The sequence below is a fragment of the Prinia subflava genome, chromosome 10, assembly GCF_021018805.1.
Source record: "Prinia subflava isolate CZ2003 ecotype Zambia chromosome 10, Cam_Psub_1.2, whole genome shotgun sequence".
Taxonomy (NCBI): domain Eukaryota; kingdom Metazoa; phylum Chordata; class Aves; order Passeriformes; family Cisticolidae; genus Prinia; species Prinia subflava.
In genome coordinates, this window is record NC_086256.1 from 10,121,622 (window position 1) to 10,144,886 (window position 23,265).

The 23,265-nt window shown below is 46.4% G+C and overlaps 1 protein-coding gene across 2 annotated transcripts in view; it reads right to left on the reverse strand.

Annotated features, from left to right (window-relative positions):
• Positions 1-3,470: 3,470 nt before the first annotated feature.
• DMAP1 (DNA methyltransferase 1 associated protein 1) overlaps positions 3,471-23,265 on the reverse strand; it is a 29,022-nt gene continuing 9,227 nt past the window's right edge. For both annotated transcript variants that reach the window (XM_063407239.1, XM_063407240.1), the window contains exons 6-10: positions 22,899-23,066; positions 21,766-21,951; positions 18,835-18,906; positions 6,673-6,745; positions 3,471-4,867 (exon numbers count right to left, since the gene is read on the reverse strand). In XM_063407239.1, coding sequence (XP_063263309.1) covers positions 4,521-4,867; positions 6,673-6,745; positions 18,835-18,906; positions 21,766-21,951; positions 22,899-23,066 — 846 coding nt within the window. In that variant the 3' untranslated portion in view covers positions 3,471-4,520. The remainder of the gene's footprint in view (positions 4,868-6,672; positions 6,746-18,834; positions 18,907-21,765; positions 21,952-22,898; positions 23,067-23,265) is intronic.

Consider the following 23,265-nt stretch of genomic DNA (forward strand, 5'->3'; position numbering starts at 1 on the left):
GAGCCCTGACCAAGCAAGCCAGCACCAAGCCCTAAGGAGCAGGACACTGAGAGAGAGGCAGAAGAGCTCTATGCTATGGGCAGCTGTGCCAGGGGTGCTTGACATGGGACAGGGCAGAGCCTGGAAATGCTCCTCTGCCAATCCAGACCTGCTGTGATATGGCCCAGGAGCAGATCAGGAGGCTGAACCAGGGCTCCTGAAAAAACCCACCCCTTTTCTGGGCAGCGCACACCAATATGCCTGAATGAGGCTGGCAGCTCCAGGGAGCTCCCCTTCACAGAGAAGTTCAGGGCTGCACCCAGCCCTAGGAAAGCCATTGTCACCAAGTGGGACATTCCCCCAGCCCCATAGCTGCACTGCAGTGAGACTGTGCCAGGTGCCACACGGACCCTGTGCCCACAGCCGTGGCAGGGTCAGCACCCCCAGCTGGGCTCTGTGTGGGCTGCCCCAGGCACGGCACAGGCACCCGTGTGCTGGGTGCTGCAGGGACAGGAGGTGCCAGAGCCTGGGTCCCCACGGCACAGGGCACCACCGGCAGTGGCACAGGCCAGCTGCACTGGCACAGTGACTGCAGCCTGGTGCCTGCCGTGCCCAGCCCCGCAGCCCTCCCCTGTTCCCACAGGCCCGCAGAGCCACTGCCCAGCCCGCAGGCGCCCAGGGGACGGAGAAGGCAGCAGGGACAAGGCAGCAGGGACCCGTTCCCCGGAGCGGGCCAGCCCTGCCCAGCCCTGCCCAGCCCTGCCCAGCCCTGCGCCGCTGCTCCCGGCGGCACAGCTCGTCGTGGGAGGCCCCGCTGCCTCCCCTGGCGGGAAGCGGCCCCCAGCTCCCGCCGGGCAGACGGCAAACAGAGCATGGAATTTGCACGGCTGAAAGTTAAATACAACACACACACGGATTTCGTCAGAGGCCCTGGCACCGCTGCCTTCGCGGGATCCGATTAACGGGGAAATAAAAGGGCCAGAGAACCCACACAGCAGAGTGAGCAGATGCCCTATAAAAATCAAATACAGGGTAATCAAGAGGACCGAAAGGTACATTTAAAAAAACAAAAACCCACCCTGGAAACAAAGGAAGCTGGGCTTTGTGGCTTTCCTGGGAGGGCTGCAGAATTAATGGGGAAGAGCACATGTGTTTGATAATCTTTATATGGCAAAAGACCCATCCTTCAAATATGTCACAAATTCATATTAATCACCTTCCTATTGCCTTCCGTGGCACAGCTATTCCAGTTGCCTCGGGCAAAATTGGGAACTGTCTGGTTAAAAAAAATGTTTTACATTATAATTTACAAGAGCTTACAAGTCTAGTTTCTTTTAATGGAAAGAACGATTAAAAAAAAGAGAAGAATATATATACACCCTGGTATATATACACTATATATATTAAAATATATATATATAAAAGACAGATATTGTAACTCCATCTGGAAAGAGAGAATGTTTGATCTTAACAATGTAACTTCTAGCTTTCAAACAGGCTCAGAAAACAAGAAGTCAGCAGGAGTTCAGATAAAGGAAGCTTAAAAGTCAAATAATTCTGACTCTGAACCCGAGACTTCTTAGACTCAAGGTCCTTTCCTTTACCCATTAATGGGCTGACTTGTGAGCTCAGGAACAAAGTGCTGCAATGTGAGGATTTCTGAGAGTCACTCATTACAGATCACTGAGTGGAGTCTGAGTTGCGGAAATCAAAGGATCCAATCTGGAGTAACTGGCTGAACTTCTGCTTGGAACTAATTTGTTCCGAGTTCGGCTCACCTTTCACCTCCCGAAGGCCCCGAGTAAAGTCCCTACCGGGGTCAGCCTCAAACAGCCCTGGAGGGATCCCAGCTCGGCTTTAATGGTCAGCGATGGGCACTGCAGTCCCTGGGAGAGGGTGGACAGGCAGCCAGCACAGGAGAAAAGTGGTGGACACAGCAGGGCAGGGCAGTACCAGCCTTCCCAGTGCCCCATGGGCTCTGAGACGGATGCCTCTCCCAGCCTGGCTAACACACCCTGCTGACATGTCCCCCATCCCCACTGCTGGCCAAGCGGGGTGCTGGCAGACAGCTGCTGACAAAAACAGAATCTCAAAAGATGCTGGTGTGCCTTTGCCCATTCATTCTGATTCTCGGGAGGGAATCCAGGCATGCCAGGCTGCACTCAGGAGTCAGGACTCCTAGCTAGTCCTATTCCTGGCTTTGCCACTCACTCTCTCCAACATCTGGAGCAAGATACTTCTGCCCAGGGAAACAAATCTGGCTTCAGGGGAGCAGCTGGTTTGGAGGCTGAACTAATCCATGCTTAATCCAACATGTAGAGTGCCATGGACAAGCAGTGCTAGACAGCACAAAGGGATTCTCCAACTCAGAAGAATTTGAAGGAGGGAGATTAAATGATTCCCCCAAAGGCCCTGGCAGCTCAGTGGCAAAGCACACATTTGGACTCAGGAGTTCAGAGCTGGTATGGCAGGGTTAAACCACTGCAGGAGGACAGGACAGGTGTCATGGCCAAGCACCCACGGCTGCAGGAGGTAAGGGAAGGAAAGGCCATCAAACAGCACCACTGTGCTCCAGAGCTGCTTGTTCCCACCACCAGCCACACTGCTGCCCTGCTGCCAGCGCTGTGGGGCGAGGACAAAGCGCTGTGCTTCCACAGGCTGCTTCCTCAGCACCATGTCCTGGCCCTGCTGTCCCCACCATGGCCTGGGACACCTTGGGGCCATTGCTGTGCAGGGTGGGGACACATGCATGCACCCCCCAGCCATGCTCCTCAGCGCTGACCAAGGCCAATGATCTTCAGAGGCAAATTTCAGCCATGATGCTGGACAAGAGGCACCAGAGCTGCATCTGCCAGCCCCAGGCAGGGCAGGGAGAATCACCAGGACATGACCTCTGCTCAGCTCAGCCTGTCTTTGGGAAAGCTAGCTGTGGGCTGCAGGGTGTTGATCTCTCCCACCACCACACAGCCCAACAACCATAGAAAGGTTCAGGGCAAGAAGAGTGCCAGGCCCTGCCTGACTTTCCAAACATATCTGAACCAGGCAGAACATGGTACAGCAGCTGCATTCTCCTCCTCTCCAAAATACCCCTCCAGCTGGGATGTAATTTCTGCCCCCCTCAAAAGGTAGCAAAAAATGGTCACAGTGTGAATGTGCTTGACCTTTTGTCTTGGACTAATCTAATTGTGTCGTCTTTGTGTAATCAGCCGGTAAAGGTCAGTGCTGTATTTAACATGGGGGCCCTTTAGGTACTGAATTTGCCTTGCAGTGAATTAACTTCATTATATTTCTTTCAAATATGTCAGAGACCAGGTCAGTTTAACCCCCTCTGTGCTGCCTGGGCCCATGCCTTTGTTTCCAATTCCAGGAGGTGGCACCGAGGAACAATGTGGTCAGAAACACACGCATGGGCTCCCTCCTCCTGCAGTTATGGCCACCACCACCATCTCTCCCACCTTCCCAACAAGCCAGTTCTCAAGGGAGACCAAGTGTACTGTAAATCAGCCCGAAAAGTTTGCAAACCAGGACACTCCAGACCGCAGGGAGGGAGGGGTGAGATTCCAGATTGAATGCAGTAGGGAAAAAAAATAATAATTCAAAAGACTCCTTTACAAACATGAACCTGTCTCAGTGGAACTCTTCCTTACGACTCAACATTGTCACAATCAAATAGGACATTACTCAAGTCCAGGTTAACGTGTCGCCTCTGCCGTTGACAGATAAGGTGTTCTCAATATCCTGCAATACATTATACATTTTAGAAAGTAAAGGTCTGTGCCACTACCAGGGGCAGTGCGTCAGAGGCATCGGGGATGCCACAGTGTGGAGATGGGCAGCTTTCATCAGGCAGTTCAGCTCAGCTGTGCCAGGGGACTGCACAGAGGGGAAAGCAGCCTCAGCTGATCCCCAGGTTTACCCTTGGCCCTGAGGCAGTGGAGAGGGGCTGGGCAGCCTGCCCTCCTGGAGGGAGGGAGGAGAGGCCGGTGATTCACATCCTGCAGAGGTACATGCACAGGACATTGCCACAGGGCTTGCACTGGAAGAAGCCCTAGGCCTGGCTTTTCTTTCTTGGCACTGGAAGTAGGGTGTAAAAACCCTCCTTTGCTCTTCAAACACCTCTCTCCTTCCCAAGCCTCCTGCTCCAGGCAGGGCTACTGCTTGACTCCAGGGTCTTGGGCAGGTCATGTCTCATCACCTGAAGACTGCTTTCCCCACTCGCTTCCCTCTGCTGAGCAACCCTTACGAGGCCGTGTCTAGAGGGAAAATGCCTCAGGTTTGCAGCTGTACTGTTGCTGCCTTAGAACAAGCTCTCATCACCCAAAGCCTCACCGCTTTGGTCCACGGTGGCACCCACACCAAGCCATCTGCCTGCATGCAGGATGTAGAAAGCCCTGCTGACCCCACCTGTAGCACCAAGAACACTGTCCAGCACAGGAGACAAGCCCAGAGAGCAGCACTGGGACTTGGGGGGGAACAGGCGTGTTCTGCTCCCTTGGACGCGCATGCCTGGAGGGAGAGCAGGGCAGCATCCCCAGCGCTTGTCAGGGCATCTGCGTCGGAGACCTGAGTGCGCCCTGTTCTGCCCCCCCGACCTTCCTTCTCACCGAGTTGGGGGTCAGTGGTGCTCCTACTACATCAATGATCTGGTCCTTGGTGTCCCCCTTGCCCTCCTCGATGCTCAGCCCTGTCTGGCCATCTGGATGGGCACCTTCCACGCTGAGGGGGCCAATGCTCCCCGCCTTGGCCAGGGCCTCGTAGCGGTGCCGTAACATCTGCAGCTCATACTCGCAGTTGGCAAAGGCTTGTTTCAGCTCGTACAGCAGCACCAGGTCGCTCCGCAGCTCGTTGAACATCTGCACAATCTCCTCTGTGGGCATGGGGTTGAGATCTAGGGAGAAAAACACCTCCTGTTAAACACCCAGACCTACAACCGTACAATGAAAAATCCCTATAAAGGTCTCGGCTGTTCTTTCATTCCCACAGACAGGCCAGGAGCCTTGCTCCAATCACATGGATCAGTAGCAACTGCTATCCCTAAGGGCTGCACACCTATTTTGCAGGTTGTCCTTTGTTTCTGACCAAGGACTAAGGGTGAACGTGCAAAGTCCAGGACTCAGCAAGTGAAGGATGATGGAAGACCAGATGATTGAACCTTGCCACCCACCAGGTCATATGAAGGGAGGAGCTCGGTCTTACAGAGAGACTGGATCCACACTGCTGCAAAGGGCAGAAGTGCTCCTGCTGCTCCCTGCACCTCCACCAACAACGGGTGGACAGGCTGAGCTTCGCTGCCTCTCTTATTGCTCCTCCCAGGGCAGGTCCAAGGAGAGGACTGCTCTGCTGCTGTGTTACAGACCTGTTTGTAGCAGCAGCTATCAGATCACCTCCTCACACCTTACATTCTGTTGCATCCCACCATGCACACACACAAAGCCAGGAAGAGCTGCAAGTTCTGCAGAAGGAAAGGATGAAGCTCTGCATGTTTGCCCTGATACACAGCTGTGGCCCCTGTCAGCAGGGCTGCCCACATGACTCACTTCTGGCTGGCACTGCTCACCCCTACAAAGCCCAGGTGTGGTTCTGCACACTAAGGTACAGCAGGGCCAGAGCCCCGAGAGAGCCTCAAGATACGTATGCTCTGTGAGGCAGGAGTGGGGAGCCAGGAACCCCTCCTTACCCTCATGGAAAGCAAGCTCCAAGAAGCACTCACATGCTTCCCCCAGGCTTCCTTAGCAAGCACACACAGCAACTCCCTTAGCTGTACAGCAGAAAGTGGCTGAGCCACTTTTACCAGCCACAGGAGGCCTTCAGAATGGCACAGTCTCTGAGACAATATAACGAGCCATAAACCCAAAAAACTAACAAGATTTAACAGAAGTCAGTGCTCAGAACAGGCTCAGTAATCTCTTGTAAATCATTAATAAGGCTTCTCTTTTTCTCTTTTCCTACCTTTAAATATCTCTGCCTTTAAAAATCAGTGCAGGTGGAAGGGATCATCAGGTGTCTAATCAAGAGACACTGCATGCTGGGACCTGTAATACCTGCAAACTGTCCCCACTGCATGGAGAGCAGTCGCTGGCCATGGGCTGCACTTCTCCCCCTCTAGCCACGAGCAGGTATTGTACATGTTAAGTGAACCCTTCTTTCAGCTGCTAAGACACTCGAGTTCAAGAGTGAGGGATGTATGTTTACTCGCCTTTCAGCAGAGATGCTCCAGATTTTCACACAGCATGCAACCTATAAAGGGGGGATGAACAGTCCCAGATGCATTTTGGACTTGCCACCGTGAGCAGTAAATTAAGAGGAAATGAAGCTTAAAAGCAAGACAGGGCAGCCCTGAACAATGCGTGTGCCGTGGTCACTAACACACTTAGAAGTACCTCTCCCGGCAAGGCTGAGATTTGCCTTCCTAATACTGCGCTGCCTCTCTTGATGGTTAAAAAGGCCCAAACAAGAGAGAAACAAAGGCTCTTTTAAAAGATTGTTCTACTGGGAGGAAAAAAAAAACCCTATGCATCTTGTTCTGGCTTTTACCCTCTCTCTTTTTTTTAAAACACATAAAATATTTTAAAAACCATTCACATACTGTTATTCAAGAAACTGGCTGTATTACTAGGGGAAAAAATAGCCCATCTCGAGAACAAAGGCTAGCTCTGTGTGTCTCTTTCTCTCTCGCGTGCCCCCTTTACTCACCTACTCCGAGTTCCATCAGCATCTGCTCCAGGGCTTTAATCTTCTTCTGTCCCACCGAGCTTGGCAGTTTCATCTGGAACACAAAGGTAACAGAGCCACACAGCTCAGAGATAGCCCTCACTCACAGCCGTCTAGTTCAAAAGGCAAGAGAGCTTTTCTTTTTATAGTGCAGGGGGAACAAAAAAAGAAAGGGAGAGAAAGGAAAATCAAGTGGTAAGAGAGGGAGACAGGGGCTGAAAGTTTTCAGACTAGGTCCGAGGGCAGGTATTGAAAAGCCCGGTCGTGAGGGCTTTTATTTTCTCTCTCGTGTGTGTGCAAGACACGCTGTTTTACAGTTTCCATGTGTCACTGAATTAACAACAAAAGTTCTTCTTGGCTTCAAACCCTCTCCTGCGGTGCCCAGCCCATCAAAGGGCTCATTTACACAGCGGCTAATGTGCAATGCTGCCCTACTTTATTCGCTTTAGCCGGCCTGATTAGACTCATGCGCTAACAGACTCACTTCTCCTTTTACCTGCTGAGCCCCAGACCTGTGGGATTCATTTACAGAGCAGGCTTTGTAACAAAGGGGAGAGACAGAGAGAGCACAGTTACTTGACTGGCGGAAGTGTGCACACACATTTACATCGGAGCTAAGGGGCTAGGTGAGAGAGGAAGCATCAGATGTGAGCTATGAAAGGGAATTGGAGCTGGCCAGGAGAGGAAGAATGCACACACTTAGCAGGGTCCTTCCTCTGCATTCATTTGGGCTCTAGCAGGAGTGCTAGCTGCTCAGACCAAGCATTTATTAGATTATCAGCAGCACAAACGCAGCTGGCACAGTATGGCAGGGGGAACAGGTTTCCAAGCCCTGCGGATATATCCAAGAAAAAATGAAAGCACTCAGCTATGCCAGAAGACGCACCAGGAAAGAAATGGTTCTCAGCACTGCATTGTCAAACACCCTTCTCCACATGCACAGGCTGCCCCTCCATACCCAGCCCTGGAAAGGTGACCTCACACCTCAGCCTGGGGATCCCAAACACCCACCCAAGTTGCCCGGCAGGCCATTGAGCAGCCAGGAGGCAAGAGCATCCTGCAGCCATCCTGCACACACCACTGACTGAGCAGGGCCCAAACCTCAACCAAACCAACCCTGAGTCTGCAACATGGCTGGGAATGACCTGAAGGAAGAAACATTATTTCACTCCACCGTAAAACTGGCCTCCGAGGAAAGCTCACCAGGAGGGCGTGTGGTCACCTTACATCCTGTAAGACACAGACTGAAGCTGCCCAAAGCAGGCAGCCCAACATCAGTCTCCCAGATCAGAGTCATCACTTCCAGTGTTCACTGCCCCAATGCAAAAATGCAAAGAGACTCCATCTGGAACTTCTTAATTCCTCTGAAAGCAGGAGCACTGTGTGCACCCACATCCCCAAATGATAGAGCTCTAACCTTAACTCAGCTATGGCTATGTCCCACCAGCTGCTCCACAACACCAGTGTAGGACAAATCCTGCCTCCTGCATGACATCACTTCAGCCAAGAAACCAGAGTATGGATGCCACAGAGCACCCCAGGGGAATGGGCCTTTCATGGTATATGCTGAGAAGCACCAGCTCCAAGCACCAAAATATTTCTGACAGATATTAGCACCACAAGAAAGACTCCAGCAAAGGATCAGTAGGACTGTCAGGGGAGGATTTCTAAGAAACCAGCCTGACCCAGAGAATCCAACAGGAGCACTAGAGAAAAAAACAAAAAACACACCTTCATGCAAATGGTTAGCACAGGTAAGGATTCCTTCCTTCCTATAGGATTCCTCTGCCTTCTTTTTTCCCTGAAGGGCTTTGGCTTAGTGCTGGGATTTCTGCACAGCACACAATTTCATACTTCTTTCCTACTTGTAAAGAAACCAATTCTTTGCAGTTCCCCACAAAGTGATTGTTTCAGCAGAAGAAAGACTGTCAAAGTTATCATGTATTTGGATTTCAGCCAAGTCTTCAGCCCAGTCTCAGCTTGAGCAGAACCTCACTAAAAGAGATTTTATGAAGAACTCTGCTGCACAGACTACCAGCACAGGCTCTGTTGAAAAGGACAGGGTAGAGCCCTAACACAAGGCAGCCCAGAGCACTGGGACAGGAGATGTTCTGTTTAACTGATGGGTGCCATGCTGCAGTAGAATGCCAAGGAAGGAAAGGTCACTTTGTGCAGCTCAGCACAAGACTGAGTAGTCAGTCTAGAACATCAGGAAGACATCCCTGAAAGCAAGAGGATTCAGCCCAAAGAATTGTTCTGCACCATGAGGAATCATACAGAATGTTTACATGAATGACACACCCAGTTCAGCTTGGGTATGTATGGGCTGACGTAGTGAGAAGGTACCACCCTGAACTTGGGGGACACAATGAGCCTAGCATCTCCCTGCTGACCGCTTGTGGGCAAACAATACTTGTGTGACTGTCACAGCCCTGAGAGTCTGTCCTCACCCCTGCCCCAACACCAGACACTGAAGTCTTTTTAGACAAAGGCAGGATTCCCTTCCCTTAATTTCCCTTCTGGCAAAAGCATGCTGGGCACCAAGCCAGCTTCAGGAAGAAAGGGCAAGAGAAGTTCATCCTTGGCTAGGCTAGGCAGACAGACAGGAGGTCTTGGTTTGTTGGTTAGAGGAAGAGCACAAGCTTTCCTCCTGGGAGGCCTCCACTAGCTCAAGCAACTACTGGCAATGCAAACAACCTGGCAAAGCCTTCAACTGTGATGTTGTGCACATCTGGATCATATTCCACAGGAGTCTGGTCTTCACTGACATTCTTGAAGATTACAGGATGGAGCAGGGAGAGGCAGGACAAATTAATTTAACTTCAAAGAAAGGAAGACTAGAGATGCTAAAGAAGAGTGGGACTGTGAGGTTCGTTTAAATCACATCAATTAAGCTTCCTTTTAATTCAGGCAGGAGGATCTGGCCTGCAAACAGGAAGGCTTCATTGGTTTCTCAAAGCAAGAGTATATTTTAATTTTACCATCATTAAGAAAATGTTATGATTTATGTGGCTGCTGTCGGACTAATATCTTTAGAATTTAGCTGGCTAAGCCAATTCATCTCTAAGACTGATGAAGGCTGATTGCTCTCTATGCAAAATGTATTAAAACTAAATGAGCAGTCTATTACTCAAATGCTGCTGATAATCTGTTAGCCAAGGTCCGTTAGTTGGGCTGCCTTGTTGCAAGAGAGAACTCTTCATGCTATGTACAGCTCTGATAAGACCAAGCTTACTTCAGGAAGCCCTTCTTTGTTTTGATCTTTCAAGCAGGTATGCAGAGAAGCAGCACGATGCTGGAAGTGGTGCTAACTGGCCCCTCATTTCGAAAGAATGAGGCAATCTGAGGGGCCTCAGCTTCAAGTCCCAGCCAGCAGCCCAGAGAAGAGCTCTCTGGCTCATCATGTCTGCACTGGGATATGTGGTTTCTGTGGGCCATATCTGTGCATTAATGAAAACACCCCTTCAGGCAACCTTACTGCTGACAGCACAGCTCCTGGGATGTTCTTGGTGTTGTCATGGATGGAGGCCTCCACAGGGGCTGAGGAAAATTATGTTCCTTGGAGAACTCCAGTGAGCAACCACAGTTTCCGAGGTGAATGGCATTTGCCCTTTTCTTTCCTTCCTCATAGTAGACTATTATTGTTATTTATTATCTTTAAAGTCCCCATATAATAATAATACCTGGGAAACAGATTGCTCCCGTCAGAAAACTGATTAGCTGGGATTTTTGAGGTTACTATATTTTGGATGCTCTTCTCCTTTGACAGCCTCTCCCTACAGCCCTCTTTGCAACACCAGCCTGTGCTTATAATTACACCAACATCACTTTTGATTTAAGGACTGTAATCCTTTGTCCTTGCTATAAACAACCTGCACTAAACACATGAACTGTGTGTACCAAGAGAAAAATAAAGAGCTACAGAAAATTGTGAGTTGACACCACAAAGCCACAGTACCAGAGCCTGCCTATGCAGAGAGAAGCCTGGGACACACAGCCTCTGCTGGAATGCACTTGGTCTGGGAGGCACTGACCTGCCCTGCTCTCCCCTGAAGGAGGAGGACATTGCTCCAGAGCTGGGTCATGCAGTTTAGAAATACCAGAACAGAGCACCCACCACACCTTCACAGCAAGGGCTGGCACTGGGGTGGACCCTCTGCAGTTCAATTTCTGTACAGGATCTCACCATGTAACCCTTGAGGCTTTACATGATATAGGGGTTTTATTTAACGTTCAAGGCATTCCGCCAACAAAACCTTGCTAATTCACACTAATGACTAGGAGACCTACTGCAAATTAATTGCTAATTGGCAAAATTCATTAAAGGAACAAACAGGGTAAGAGAAATAACTGAAGATACAGCCTCCCCAAACGGACTCGGCTCATTTACTTTGGTGCGCCATTCAGTTCTCATGATTTATGCTAATACTTTTAAGCATAGTTGTAAATGTATTTGAATCTGTTTTAGCAGAGTAATGAAGTCTAAGTAATAGCAGAGCTTGCAACACGGTCCTGTTATGTCTCACAGCATCACCACCTGGCAGGTGGAGACTGTCATGGGGATCTTCAGTGGGAATGGAAGACGTTTGCAGGATCTACAGTTTCAGTCAGGGCCCTCGAGTGACTGTATCTGTGTGGTCATCTTCAATGTCCTGCTCTCAATTCATCACTTTCTTCATAAATGCTCCTTTTCTGATGCTCTCAACTTCCCACTCCTTCCCCAAAAATCTTTTGTACTGAAACCTTTTGTTTGGTCTATCACCAAAATACAAGGTTTCTAAAATTAATCAGTAGTTATTTGAATATTTCACATGTACCCTCTCTGATGCTGCACTTCATTTTAATTCAATTTTAAAGTCAACTTCTTAAAATCAGCCTTCCCCAACCCTGAATACTATAATTGTCCTAAAAACATTAATCCTAAAATCTCCACACATCTGACCTGTATACGTCTGTAAACTGTGGTTTTATGCACCAGCACCTGTATTGTTCAGCATTATAATACAGCTTACTGACATTGAAAACCACCTTCCTTGTGGATTTCAGCAGCAAGAAAACTTTCTCATTAGGCACTTTCTTCATGGATATCTTTACAGTACTGAATGGTTTAGTGGATTTCCAGGAAGGAGTGCTAAAGTTTCAGATGAATAATGTTTTTTGCATTTTCCACCTGAAGGTCAAACATTCCTGGGCTGCATGGCTCTACTCTGCAGGAACAGAGAGCCTCCATTCCTGTACAGTTTTAAGACTCAAGGAAGGAAAGAACCATATTAAGTACTTTTGTCTTAGAGCTCTGGAATTTGAAAGCTCTCAGCTGAAAAATTCAGTTTTAGATATGAACTTGCACATTTCTGAAATTCTGAAGTGCTTCACTGCATGGAACTGAAGTGCTGCATTGGAAGGTGGATGGGCAAGTGCAATGGATATATGCAAAAACTAGAAAAGTGTGAAATTGCACAGGTATTCTCTGTCTCAATGAATATACGTGCTTGCCTCTGCCCCAGCTTACAGCTACAGAGTGTGTCTTCTGTCTGATTTTGCACAGGTGAAAAATAAGGAGTAAAACCACTCTGCCACCTCTCCTATGCTATGCAGGACATTAAATACACAGACATCTCTCTGGAGTGGCACATGGTCATCAACTTGCTCCATCATTATTTGGCTTAATGCCAAATAAACCAATCTTCTAAAAAGAAAACATTTCTATAGGAACTTATGTAAATGGTCATTTAAGGGATTTTTGGATGTGGTTAGACATATCTCACAAATTCCCAAATCAGTTGTGCAAAACTAGAAATTCTCTACTTGCATCCTCCTAGTAAATTAAACCAGTTTGACAGGAATATACCCAGTGAAGGCTATGTCAAGATGAGGGAGACCAACAGATACCAGAGAGGCGCAGCACACCTAAGCACACGCCAAAGAAGCAGCTCACGGATGCTATAAATATTAATGCCTCATTATTCACCTGTAGCACTGATTCAAGGGGTAAAGCTAAGATTTCCTGAAGGAACCAGAGTCCTGGGGCATCTATGTCTCAGCATGAAGCATTTTCACCAGTGCAGGCAAAAGGGTCTTCAAGGCTTTTATACTCTTCCACTCTTTGTCCCCTGGAAAGGTGGTACAGATTGTTTGAAACAGCGCAAGTGGCCTTAAACTAGGGCTACTTGGAATCCACACAATGATGGCTGAGAACCTGGACAGCACCAGCTTCCTCCCTGTTTGACACACAGGCTATGACAAGAAACAAGACACCTGAGAAGACAAGAGGAACTCACACCTTGCCAGGACTGCCTGCCATTTTGCAGATGGACATCCTCTGGCAAGCAAAGTATTATCAGCCACTTAGCAATCCTGAGATTCCTTGTCCTTAAATTCCTTTTGCTTTAAAAATAGTGCAAGCCTATAAAACTAATGCAAAAGGACTACAGGAAGTGTTTGTGTAGGAAAAAATAAGAAAATACATGATGCAGAAGAAAGAACTGCACAGGACATTTTTACTGGGGGGTATTTTATGCTAAAAGCACATTACCAGAATGACACTACAGTAGTTTGCTTTAAGCAGATCTGCAGATTCCCAGATAGTCCTACCCCTGCCTCTCACTTCAGGCATGGAGACCAAGCTGAGACCTGTAGAGGTGGCTGCAGAAAATGGAAATGGCTGCAGCCTCGGAGCTGAATCTGACAGAAACAAATCAAGAGCACAGCAATGTGTGCTGTGATTGCAGGGAGAGCCCTAAGACAGGCCACAGGAGGGGGAATTCCAAGGACATTCTACCACAGTACAAGAACGTTATGTAAACTTCCAGATCAGACACAGGAAAGTGTAGCAACACAGGCATCTAGTCTTGAATTGATGCTGCTTTTCTCTTAAATAATTTAACTGAATCTCCACTTACACAAATACAAACAACCGCAGTGACTAATTACAGCCCGATCATTATATTGGTTACACTAATGAAAGAAAAAAGTGATATATATGGAGCTCTGCACATGTTACACACAATAAAACTGGCTGATGGATGACACCCAAGACTGTGTCACTATGGGCACACAAATGTAGTGAAAAGCTTCTCAAATCCAGGACTGACAAGGGTCCCTGAGACCTCATACTGCATGAACACTGTTTGGTACTGGATGACTCAACAGAAGGAGCAACATGGTGTGTCCTTTCCAGAAGTGCAATTTATTTTAAAAATCCTGTTCCTGCACCAGAGTGATGCCATCCCTGTACCCAGAGTGCTCTCTTTATACCTGAGAACTTACTAAATCTTTGGTCCAGCTCTCCCACATCAGTGGCCTCCACAAAAAAAGGTGATGGATGCATTTTCTTTCAGCAATTTAACATTATGTGCCTTTTGGTTTAGCTAAAAACAAGAATGGAGGAAAAGATGTGTTGGATTCATCTTCTCTAGTTCATTCAAGATTTTGTATCCTTCGCAGTTCTCTTTAAAAATAACTACACCAATATTTTCATCTTATTTCATTCTCTACAGACAGGAGTTTGATTAGGAAATGCACCAGCACTCTCTTGGCCCTAATTAAAGGGCATGTAATACAACAAATAGATGGCAATGCCACAACATGAATTCGATCCAGCCTGCATCATTTCTTCATAAGTTTTATTCACAGAAATGAGAGAACTACTTTCCTTCTACACCTCTGTCAGACTCCCCATGGAAATTACTCCCAGCCACTCTCTTGTAGAGTGCAGAACATACAACTTCACTAATGAAAAATTGCTGGCAGAAGCAACAAGCACATCTCAGCCAACTAAATCCATGGGATGTTCAGACCTGGAAACATAAACTTTCCCCACCTAATAAGGGTGTGCTGAGCTCCATGAGATTGATGTCAGAACGCCTTAGAGTGCAATCAATACAAAGCAAATAAATAATTAATTGCTTCAAGTAATTAAATTTATCAAATCCAAATAAGAATAACTGGTATTTTATGGAACTGCTTCCAAAAGCTGAACCTCTGAAGGGACAGTATTGATCACAGGAGGACAGACAGATGTGTCACATGTTCACTGCCAATGAGGTCTGGGTTTGCATTAATGATAGGGAAGGAACAGAGCCAGCAGCCTCCAATGCAGGGTAAACAGCCAGCCTGCTTGGCCATTCAATTATTGGTTAGATCAAATATAGAGAATAAACATGTCTAAAGACATACATACAACCCCATCTTCCTCTAGAAATATTCACCTTGAACTTCCAGGAAGCACATAGTTCTCACTCCAAGAAAAAAAATGGAAGAACACATACACATGCTTTCCCTACACAACCACAGTAAATTCTTACTCATTAATCAGGGCTAAAAATGTGCTCAGAAGACTACTAAATATTTAAAAGCTGGTGAGTGTGAATATTTGAATCAATGGGTACTAAAGCTATACTTGTAATTTTCCTTCCCTTACTTTTTTCTTAATTAGTTCAACTGGCAAATTGTCTACAAGATCTCAGCGTAAGCAGATGGATCCAGGCTGCTGGCTGGAAGCCTTTTCTGAGGGGAGGAGGCCAGCTTTGAATGACTAAGCTGGAGCACCCTTCAATCCTTTCTGCAGACTGAGAATTCTCCAAACATCTTTTCATCACAGGGTTTTGTTTTGGTTCCAGATGAGACACCACTCAACTCTCTTGCGGTTCCTTTGCTTCCAAACCCATGACAACAGAGCAAGGACACAGACACACACCTCAACATGCAGAGAAGGTACAAACATCTTCCATGCATCACCTTCCTTCTTAAAAGCACTGCTGCAACAATGCAAAAGCATTACCAAAATCCTAAGTTAAAATCCACAGACAGGGCTGAGAGAGAAGAACAGCTTAAAACACACTGCAAAGATGTTAAGTATGCCAAAATCAAGTGCTCTGAACACAATAAAGGTTGAATTTAAAAGAAAGCTGAACATAACATGGTACTGAAACACTGTGGTGAAATCAGAACAAACTCAGTTCTGCCCTACTGAAGCAACATCATGCTCAGATCTCAAACATGTGGCTACTGTTGGTTCGTCTGGATCCTGGAAAAGATCCAAGTTCAACAGCTCCATCTTCCTTTCCTTCAGGCAGATCCACAGCAAAGCATTCCTTCCTTATAGCTCCCTGCTTTCCCTTTAGCCTTTTCTCCACTTTTCCCAGTTCAAATCCCCTACACATCTTTCTTCTCCTCTGGCTCTTTGGCTGTCTGACCTCCCAGCTGAGCAGAGTTTTCCAGAAGTAATGCTTGGGATTAATAATACACTTCTGATAATATTTTCATAACACTGTTTTACTAACATCAAATGCAAAGGTCTAAAAATCTTTTGAAGAAACACTTGGAAGGCTCACCCCCTTTCCAAACATCTGCTACTGCCTCCTGTTCTCAGTGGCACCAAGGCAATACGCTGCCTTGAATTAAGAGGAAGCTTTTCATAATGCCCAGCTTCACAGTGCCTTAGAGAAACTTGCAGTCTGTGTGTCAGGAGGCAGAGGGAAATCCCACGCAGGGCAAGGACATGGGGGCTGTAGCCTTCTTTTCCTGTGGCCACAGTCCCATGGAGAACAATGGGAGAGTGAGGCCAGTCTGATAGAAGGCAGCTTGTCGAAGTCAGAGCAGAAGATTACTCTTCAGCGTCTGCTGAAGGAGAAACTTTCAGTTATGAAGAATAATGGCTGTAAGTGACCATTAATCCTCACAGGAAAAAAAAAAAAAAAAAACAAGCTTCAAATTCAGCCTGTCCATAAGATCGTGTAAGCTGTAACGATAGGGGGAATTTGAAGAGCCATGGCTATTGTCATAAAAACTACTGGGAACAAATTAAGTTGAATACAGATTCCTAACTTTTTCTTCAAGGACTCATTTCTATAAATTAATTTTAACTCAGATTCCAGAGTAATTGTAAATCCTCAGGAAAAAAAACCCTCTAATCAAAGAATAAGTGCTATTATCCTGGGGATGATATGGTACATTTTTCACACATGACAGAGGTTGAGCCCTGATCTCACTGCAAAATCCAACTTCACCTAACCATGAAGGCGTAAAGCACGGCAGCAAAGTATAAAAGGAGGACAACAGAAGCCTTTAGGTGAGGAACTCTTTAGGTCTTCAGGCAAAAGAACTTACTGCAGGACAGCACAAGCTTTTAGAAATAATTTTTCAAAGTGCTAAGGGCAAAACATCTTATGCTGGATGTTGCCAGAGTATGAATTTCCAGCACTTCATTCCAATTCCCCACTTAGTCCTAGTCAGCCTCCACCCTGATCAATTCCACATCACTAGAGTTCAGAGGGTTTGCCATATAAATCCCACAAGTAAAATAATTTGGATTAGCATGGACTGTCAACTCCACAACATTTGGCACTTCAGCACCTCTTACCAGTTCAAAAGGCCTGTACTGACCTCATGTAATTAATTCCCCTCATCATGCATCTGTGAAGCAAGTAAATCTAATAGCTCCTGCTTTAAAAACAGGGAAGGCTCAGAAAAGGAAAGGTGACTGGCTAAAAGCCACAAATGAATTCATTTTTCTGGATTAGAGGTAGGTTTCAAACTTCCAAACAGCAAAGTGTTGGTTTTTTCACCCTAGATCAGTGATGAATCAACTTTTTAACTCACTAACCACTGGTAATTCTAAGAACAGCATTTATCTCCTTAAAACTTTCAAGAACATAGAAAGTTGCTCTAGGTCACTCCAGGAGCTTGGATACTGCAGGTTAAAAGTTGCTGAATCAGACTGCCATGTCTCAGCTTAGCACTGCATCTTGTGAGCATTAAAGGGAACAGATAAAAGCATGTAGCACCCATTTTCATGAAGGCTGGGATTTGAATTGCCTGTTTGGTGCACAAAAAGGCTGCTGGCTTTGCCAGCTGGTTCCATCACTGATTCGTTATTGCTCAGCTTCTCTTCCAGAGGGGGTAAAAAAATAGAAAAGATCAACCATTACTTATTAGTTTTCAAATTCCAAATCAATCTCCATAAATTACTCTATTTATCTTAGTGCTGGAGAACACATCTGCCACGTCTCAATAAATCTCAACACTTGCACTGCAGCCTTGCTTGTCTCTGGACTGTGATTTCCTCAAGGCTGCAGCCCCTCACTCAAACAGGTATCCTGCACATAATGGCACTGGTACACTGAAGGGGCACTCAGCAGTGACCCTGCTCAGGCATCCCACCTCTAACACACACATGCACCAGGACACCAAGGCAGCATTATCCCAAACACATCTCTATTAACAGCCAGCAAGATTTGAAACCATTCTTGTATCAAAAGAACATTCCATAAAAACAGCCTTTTAAATTTACTATGCCAAGTGAGGATGCCAGGCAAGGAATGTATTTTCCAACTTTGCCATAATAAAGCAATTAAAAATCTTTTTTTTTTTTTTTTTTTGGCTAGGAAAAAAGCAAAAAGTACTTGTTTATGCACAGGATTTTGTTATCAAAACTTCTCTGAAAACATAGAGTTGACCAAGCAGGTTTAAGTTATTTAAAGCTACTTAAGTTACCAAGACCTGTGGCTAAGAGGCAGGTGTCAAGTCTTGCTGATATCAGAAAGCAATACAAAACCAGCAAGTTCTTTACTTGGGAGTATCCCTGCAACAGACTGAACAGAGGGGCATTTCCAAAAAAAAAATTTTCTAAGATAATGTAAATAGAAAGGCTAAAAATTCTATGTGTTTCTGCTTTTTCAAGACACACCCTGAACATCCAGTTCTTATCTTTTTTTCTATATATGTATATATAAATGTATGTATGTACGTATGTAAAAATAATGTACATTATTTTTAACGTCCTTTCCAGCCCAAACCACTCCAAAAGAACCTCTCACTAGTAACACACGTGCTCCAAGGGGTCCATTAGTTCTGCCTGTGAGCTCTGTTTGGACTAGACAGCTCCACTTGCTTCTGTTACAGGTGTCTAATAGCAGAGCAGGAACACTGGTGACAAACACCAGCGAGTTCAGGTGCCTCTGCAAGGCAATGAGTTGGCTTCCACAGAGCCAGCATTCCAGGTCTCTGAGTCTCCACATTTATGGAATTCCTTTCTTATTTTAGAGGCAAGAACTTGACTTTCTTTAGCTATAAAAGGATGAGGAGAGAGCCAGGCAAAGTGAAAGACTTTAACAGAGGTCCCATGGGAACAAGACAAGAGCCTACCCTCTGGCTCCGCAGCGTGACACCTGCAGATTTGAAGTCAGGAAACTTGATGCCAGCAGTCTCAGGAACAGCCTGAAAGAGATCGAAACATGATGTGTTGATGGAGGAAACACAAGAAACACAAGATTTCACACAGAGACTATCTGAAGGGAAAACACTATTTCCTATGACAGAGAACCACCTGCCACGGCCACATGCCAGAGCTGAGGCAAGAGGAAAATCCCAGGCAATGGGGTTCAGTGGGAAAATCCCAAGCAATTCATTGAGAAAAATACTCCAGTTCAAGGCATCTTTGGAAAGCTCAAACATTTTTGGTCAGTTGTTTTAAATGCACTGCTCTGCACAGAGACTTACATCCACACACACAGCAACCCTGACCCTACATGCTATTCATACATATTTGCACAGTATCATCCTTATCCAACTTAGACCAATTTCACTGATCAAAACATTCCAGGACTTCCCTAAATCTTGCCTTTAGACTGTAAACTCTCTAAGGAATGAGCTGAGAAACCTCTGATCTGTACAGACATGAGCCAACTAATGAGGATGCAAGGACTGCCCCCTCCCAGGGAGGCCTGCTGTTCGTACATGTTTTGCCATTTGTCCACTCATTAGACAGTTTTCTTTCTTACTTCGTATTTTAAGCACAGCATTAAAATGCAGCAAACTTCCAATGCTTCTGCTGCTAACCATAAAGCATATAGTTGCATTTCAATGAAACTGAAAAAAAAATGCAATCCCTTATAAATCTATGCTGATGAGCAAAGCAAAAGGTGAGCAGACTTTTAAACAATTAAACCAGGCTATCTGTGCATGAATGGTTTGTGGTCCCCTAAATGGGTCAGCAATACTTGTGATTCAAGCTAAGAATAACCACAACCTCTGCAAAACACATGCATAAATGGGTTTTTCCAAAACTAAGTCACCTCAAATCTCATCATTTCTTTGGAGACAGCATTTCCCTTGCTGCTCCTAGATTTCTCTGCACAGAGGCTCTGCAGCTTGCTCTTTCTTTGTTCCAGACAGGGCTGAGACAGCCAGGGCTACCCCAAGATCATAAAAGATGCTGAAGGACTGTGACTCAATTTCTCAAGTTCCCTATCAATAAGTCTCACATCCCTGTCAACTATCTCTATGTCTTGGTCTTGAGGTGGCACCCTGCAAACCACTCTGCATGGCCAGGCATTAAGATTATTTCAGTTACCTGTTGTCTGTCCAATAAACAGAGGACCTGGGAAAAGATTCCTAAACATGACCATGAAGGAAAAAGTATTCTCTAACTACCAGCAGGGCTAATGAACTTGTAGAGATCACTTGGATCTTTGGTAGGATACAGCCTCCCTGCTTGTATTATTAGAGACAAACAAGGCTGCAATCAAAACCCAATCTTCTCTGCCTCCTTTGAATGAAGGCTGCCTTCCAGACTCCCCGAACTCTGCCCTCAGCCTGTTGCTGAACACCCTGACACAAGCAGTGTGGGGAAATCAGCATTGTTGCCTCAGCCAAGCCAACTCTGACTTGCATTCAGCAATAAGCAATTAAATGGGTTCTTTTGCCTCATGTGCCTCTACAGCCTGTACATGCTGTAAACGCTTCAACCTCAATTGACTTTTTGCTAAATGATTTTCCTTTGTTGAAATGATGCTGATGCAGCTCCCGATTCAAATTCTTAGTTAAAATGCAATTTTTTCTTAACATTTCCTGGCTATAGTTGGTAATTGACTCCTAATGGACTCTGTCATGGTTGAAATGATGCTAGTGCAACAACAGAAGCTGCTTCTCTGCCCACCCTGGTGTGCCTATGCACAACATGCCTGCAGACAGGCCCCAGCCAGAATTTAGGGGTGGACTCCCTCAGTTTGGCATCCTCAGCATCTCTGCAGCCCCATTTTCCAGCCCTCTTTTTTTCATTACCATCAATGACAAACTGCTTTCTTTGCAGGGAGATATGCCAGCCATGGCTGAGCTTTCCCAGAACAACCCTTAAGGGAATTCCATGCACAAGGTGCCCAGTGATATTATACTCATCACACAGCAGGGACACACATGGAACATGACACACCAAAAGAGTGTTTTGAGGAAGTGGTGGCCATTAGGCACACTTCAAGCAATAACTGTCTAGAACTCAATCTCCCCCCTCTCTGTACAGAATCTTTTGGAGAAAAATGACACAAGAACTCTTTGTTCACAAGGTGGAGGGACAGGAATTCCCAGGGACTCACTGGAAACATCTGAGATTTTTTTTAACAGCCCTTTCCTACTGAAGGTGCTGAATTTAGATCAGCCCATGCTGTCCTTCTCTTTCCAGAAAGGGAAACTGAGGTAGCATCAAATGTGAACTGAAAGCTGTGTTCTGGGCTCCTTGGACTGCAGCTCAGCTCATGGAGAAACAGCAATAGCTACCAGAATACAAGAGTCCCACAGCAGGGCTGCTCTGATCACAGTTAAGGATCAGGAGAGGGGCATATACAGAGCTTGGGGAGATGCTGCTGAGATCCAGGAGCTGGGGAGGAAAACCTGAACTAGACAAAGAAGGCAGGTGAAAGACAATGGGTTTGTGGGCCAACACAGCAGTAACAGAATACACTTGGAAGAAGCAGGGAGACAGATGCTTCTCCCTGTCATGATGCATGAATAGCTGGCATTATTTCATCCCTTTTCTCAGGTAGGGAAAGAGAAACAAGATTTAAACCAGCATTTTTCAAATGAGGGAGAGACCGAGAGCACATCAGGGGACTCTGACAATGGCTGCCTTACACCAATCTGCCTTCCAAAGATGTAATCAAAAAACATCTGCCAGAAGGCAGCCAGCAGTTACTCCCCCCACCCCAAATGGGCTTGATCCCCATAGGACTGCTGCAGAAAACATGTTACCCAGCCAGAGGATAAACAGGGCAAAGGGGAAAAGAAAGAGAGAGAAATGTTTACAGGCTTCTCTGTCTCCTTCTTCTGTGGTAGCTTCTTCTTAGGAGCCTTGCGCTCAGCACGCCTCTGCTCAGTGGTGGTGTCGGCAGCTGTGATGAGCTTCTGCAGGTCTTGGGTTCTCTTTTCTCTCTCTTTCTTCCTGGTTTCAATTTTGCGGAGCTCCTGGATGAGGTATTCTTCTTCTGCCACCTGCAGACCAGAGCACGTCAGGGCAGTCAGAGAGCAGAGGAGGCCTGGCAAGGCAAGGGGGCCATCTACCGACAACAGCTCTGCCCTGGGCCAGCCCGGGAATGATTTTATGCTCCTGTCTAACTTCTTGGATTTGTAGAGGATGTTACACTCCATAACCCTACCCTGTACCCACAGCAGTGCCACTCTACAATCTGGCATGTACTGTATCACGACATTTATGATGCACCCTTCAACAACCCATAAATTATTAATCCCATCTTCCAGAGACCAAAAGCCCAGACAGAAGGGTTAAAAAGCCCAAATATACCGTGGCTGCAAATGCAGTGTTGTGAAAAGCTGCTTCCCCTCCCCAGACAGAGCATATAGAACCCAGGGCAGCAATGCCTAGTACTGACACCTGTCAACGGGGGGAAGAAGCAGAACAAGTCACATATGAACTTCTCCTTGGAAGAAACTAACTGAAAAGGATTCTCTCTCCCAGCCTGTGGAGAACACATTTTCTTGATCTCTAAACTGTAGGACCATTACATAGCTTCAAGATAGAGAGAACTAAGGATGCAGATTTAGTCTTTAATGTTTCCTGGAAAGAATTTTTACTCTCAAATAAGTAATTTTCTCCCCAAGAGACTCTGGTACCCATAAGGACACTGACAATTTGCTTGTATCAGAGGACTAATAGTCAGTGTCACTGAGAAGGTCCTGGTGCTTACCAGAGACCATTACTCTGCTCATGTAGGCCTTTCTCCTGGAGAGTCAGATTTCTCAATTATTGTCTTTTTAAACTCCAGAAACGGACATTAACCCAACAACAAAAGATGTACTCAGGCATTGCTTTTTTCTTGTCCAGCCCTTCTTTACCTTTCCCACCCTCTGGCCCACACCATACACCTACTGATTCAACGTATCAATCTTCTGGAGAAGCAATGCTCCTTTCCCCGAGTTACCTGCTCTGGTGTCCTATTGTAAAGCCTTTCCAGCTGTTCCTTCCTTCGTCTCTCATGGCCAGCATCAAAGACTGGGATTTTTAGGTCTGTGCCCGGAGCTGCACGAATGTTTGCCAGCTTGGCACAAATGTGGTAATACCGTTCCTTCAGGTCCTCCACTGACCTTTTCTGTGGAAGACATCACAGGAAGACAACATTGAGAAGAATTAAGCAAAAACTTGCGCAGTAGCCACCTAAGGACCACTGACTGAAGATGTCACATACAGTACAAGACAGAGCGCCTGGGAGGAAGGCCAGCAGGGACCCTTGCAGGTGCCAGGGGAACGCCAGGGAAGGAGGAGTTTCTCAGTGAGCTGCATGAATTAAC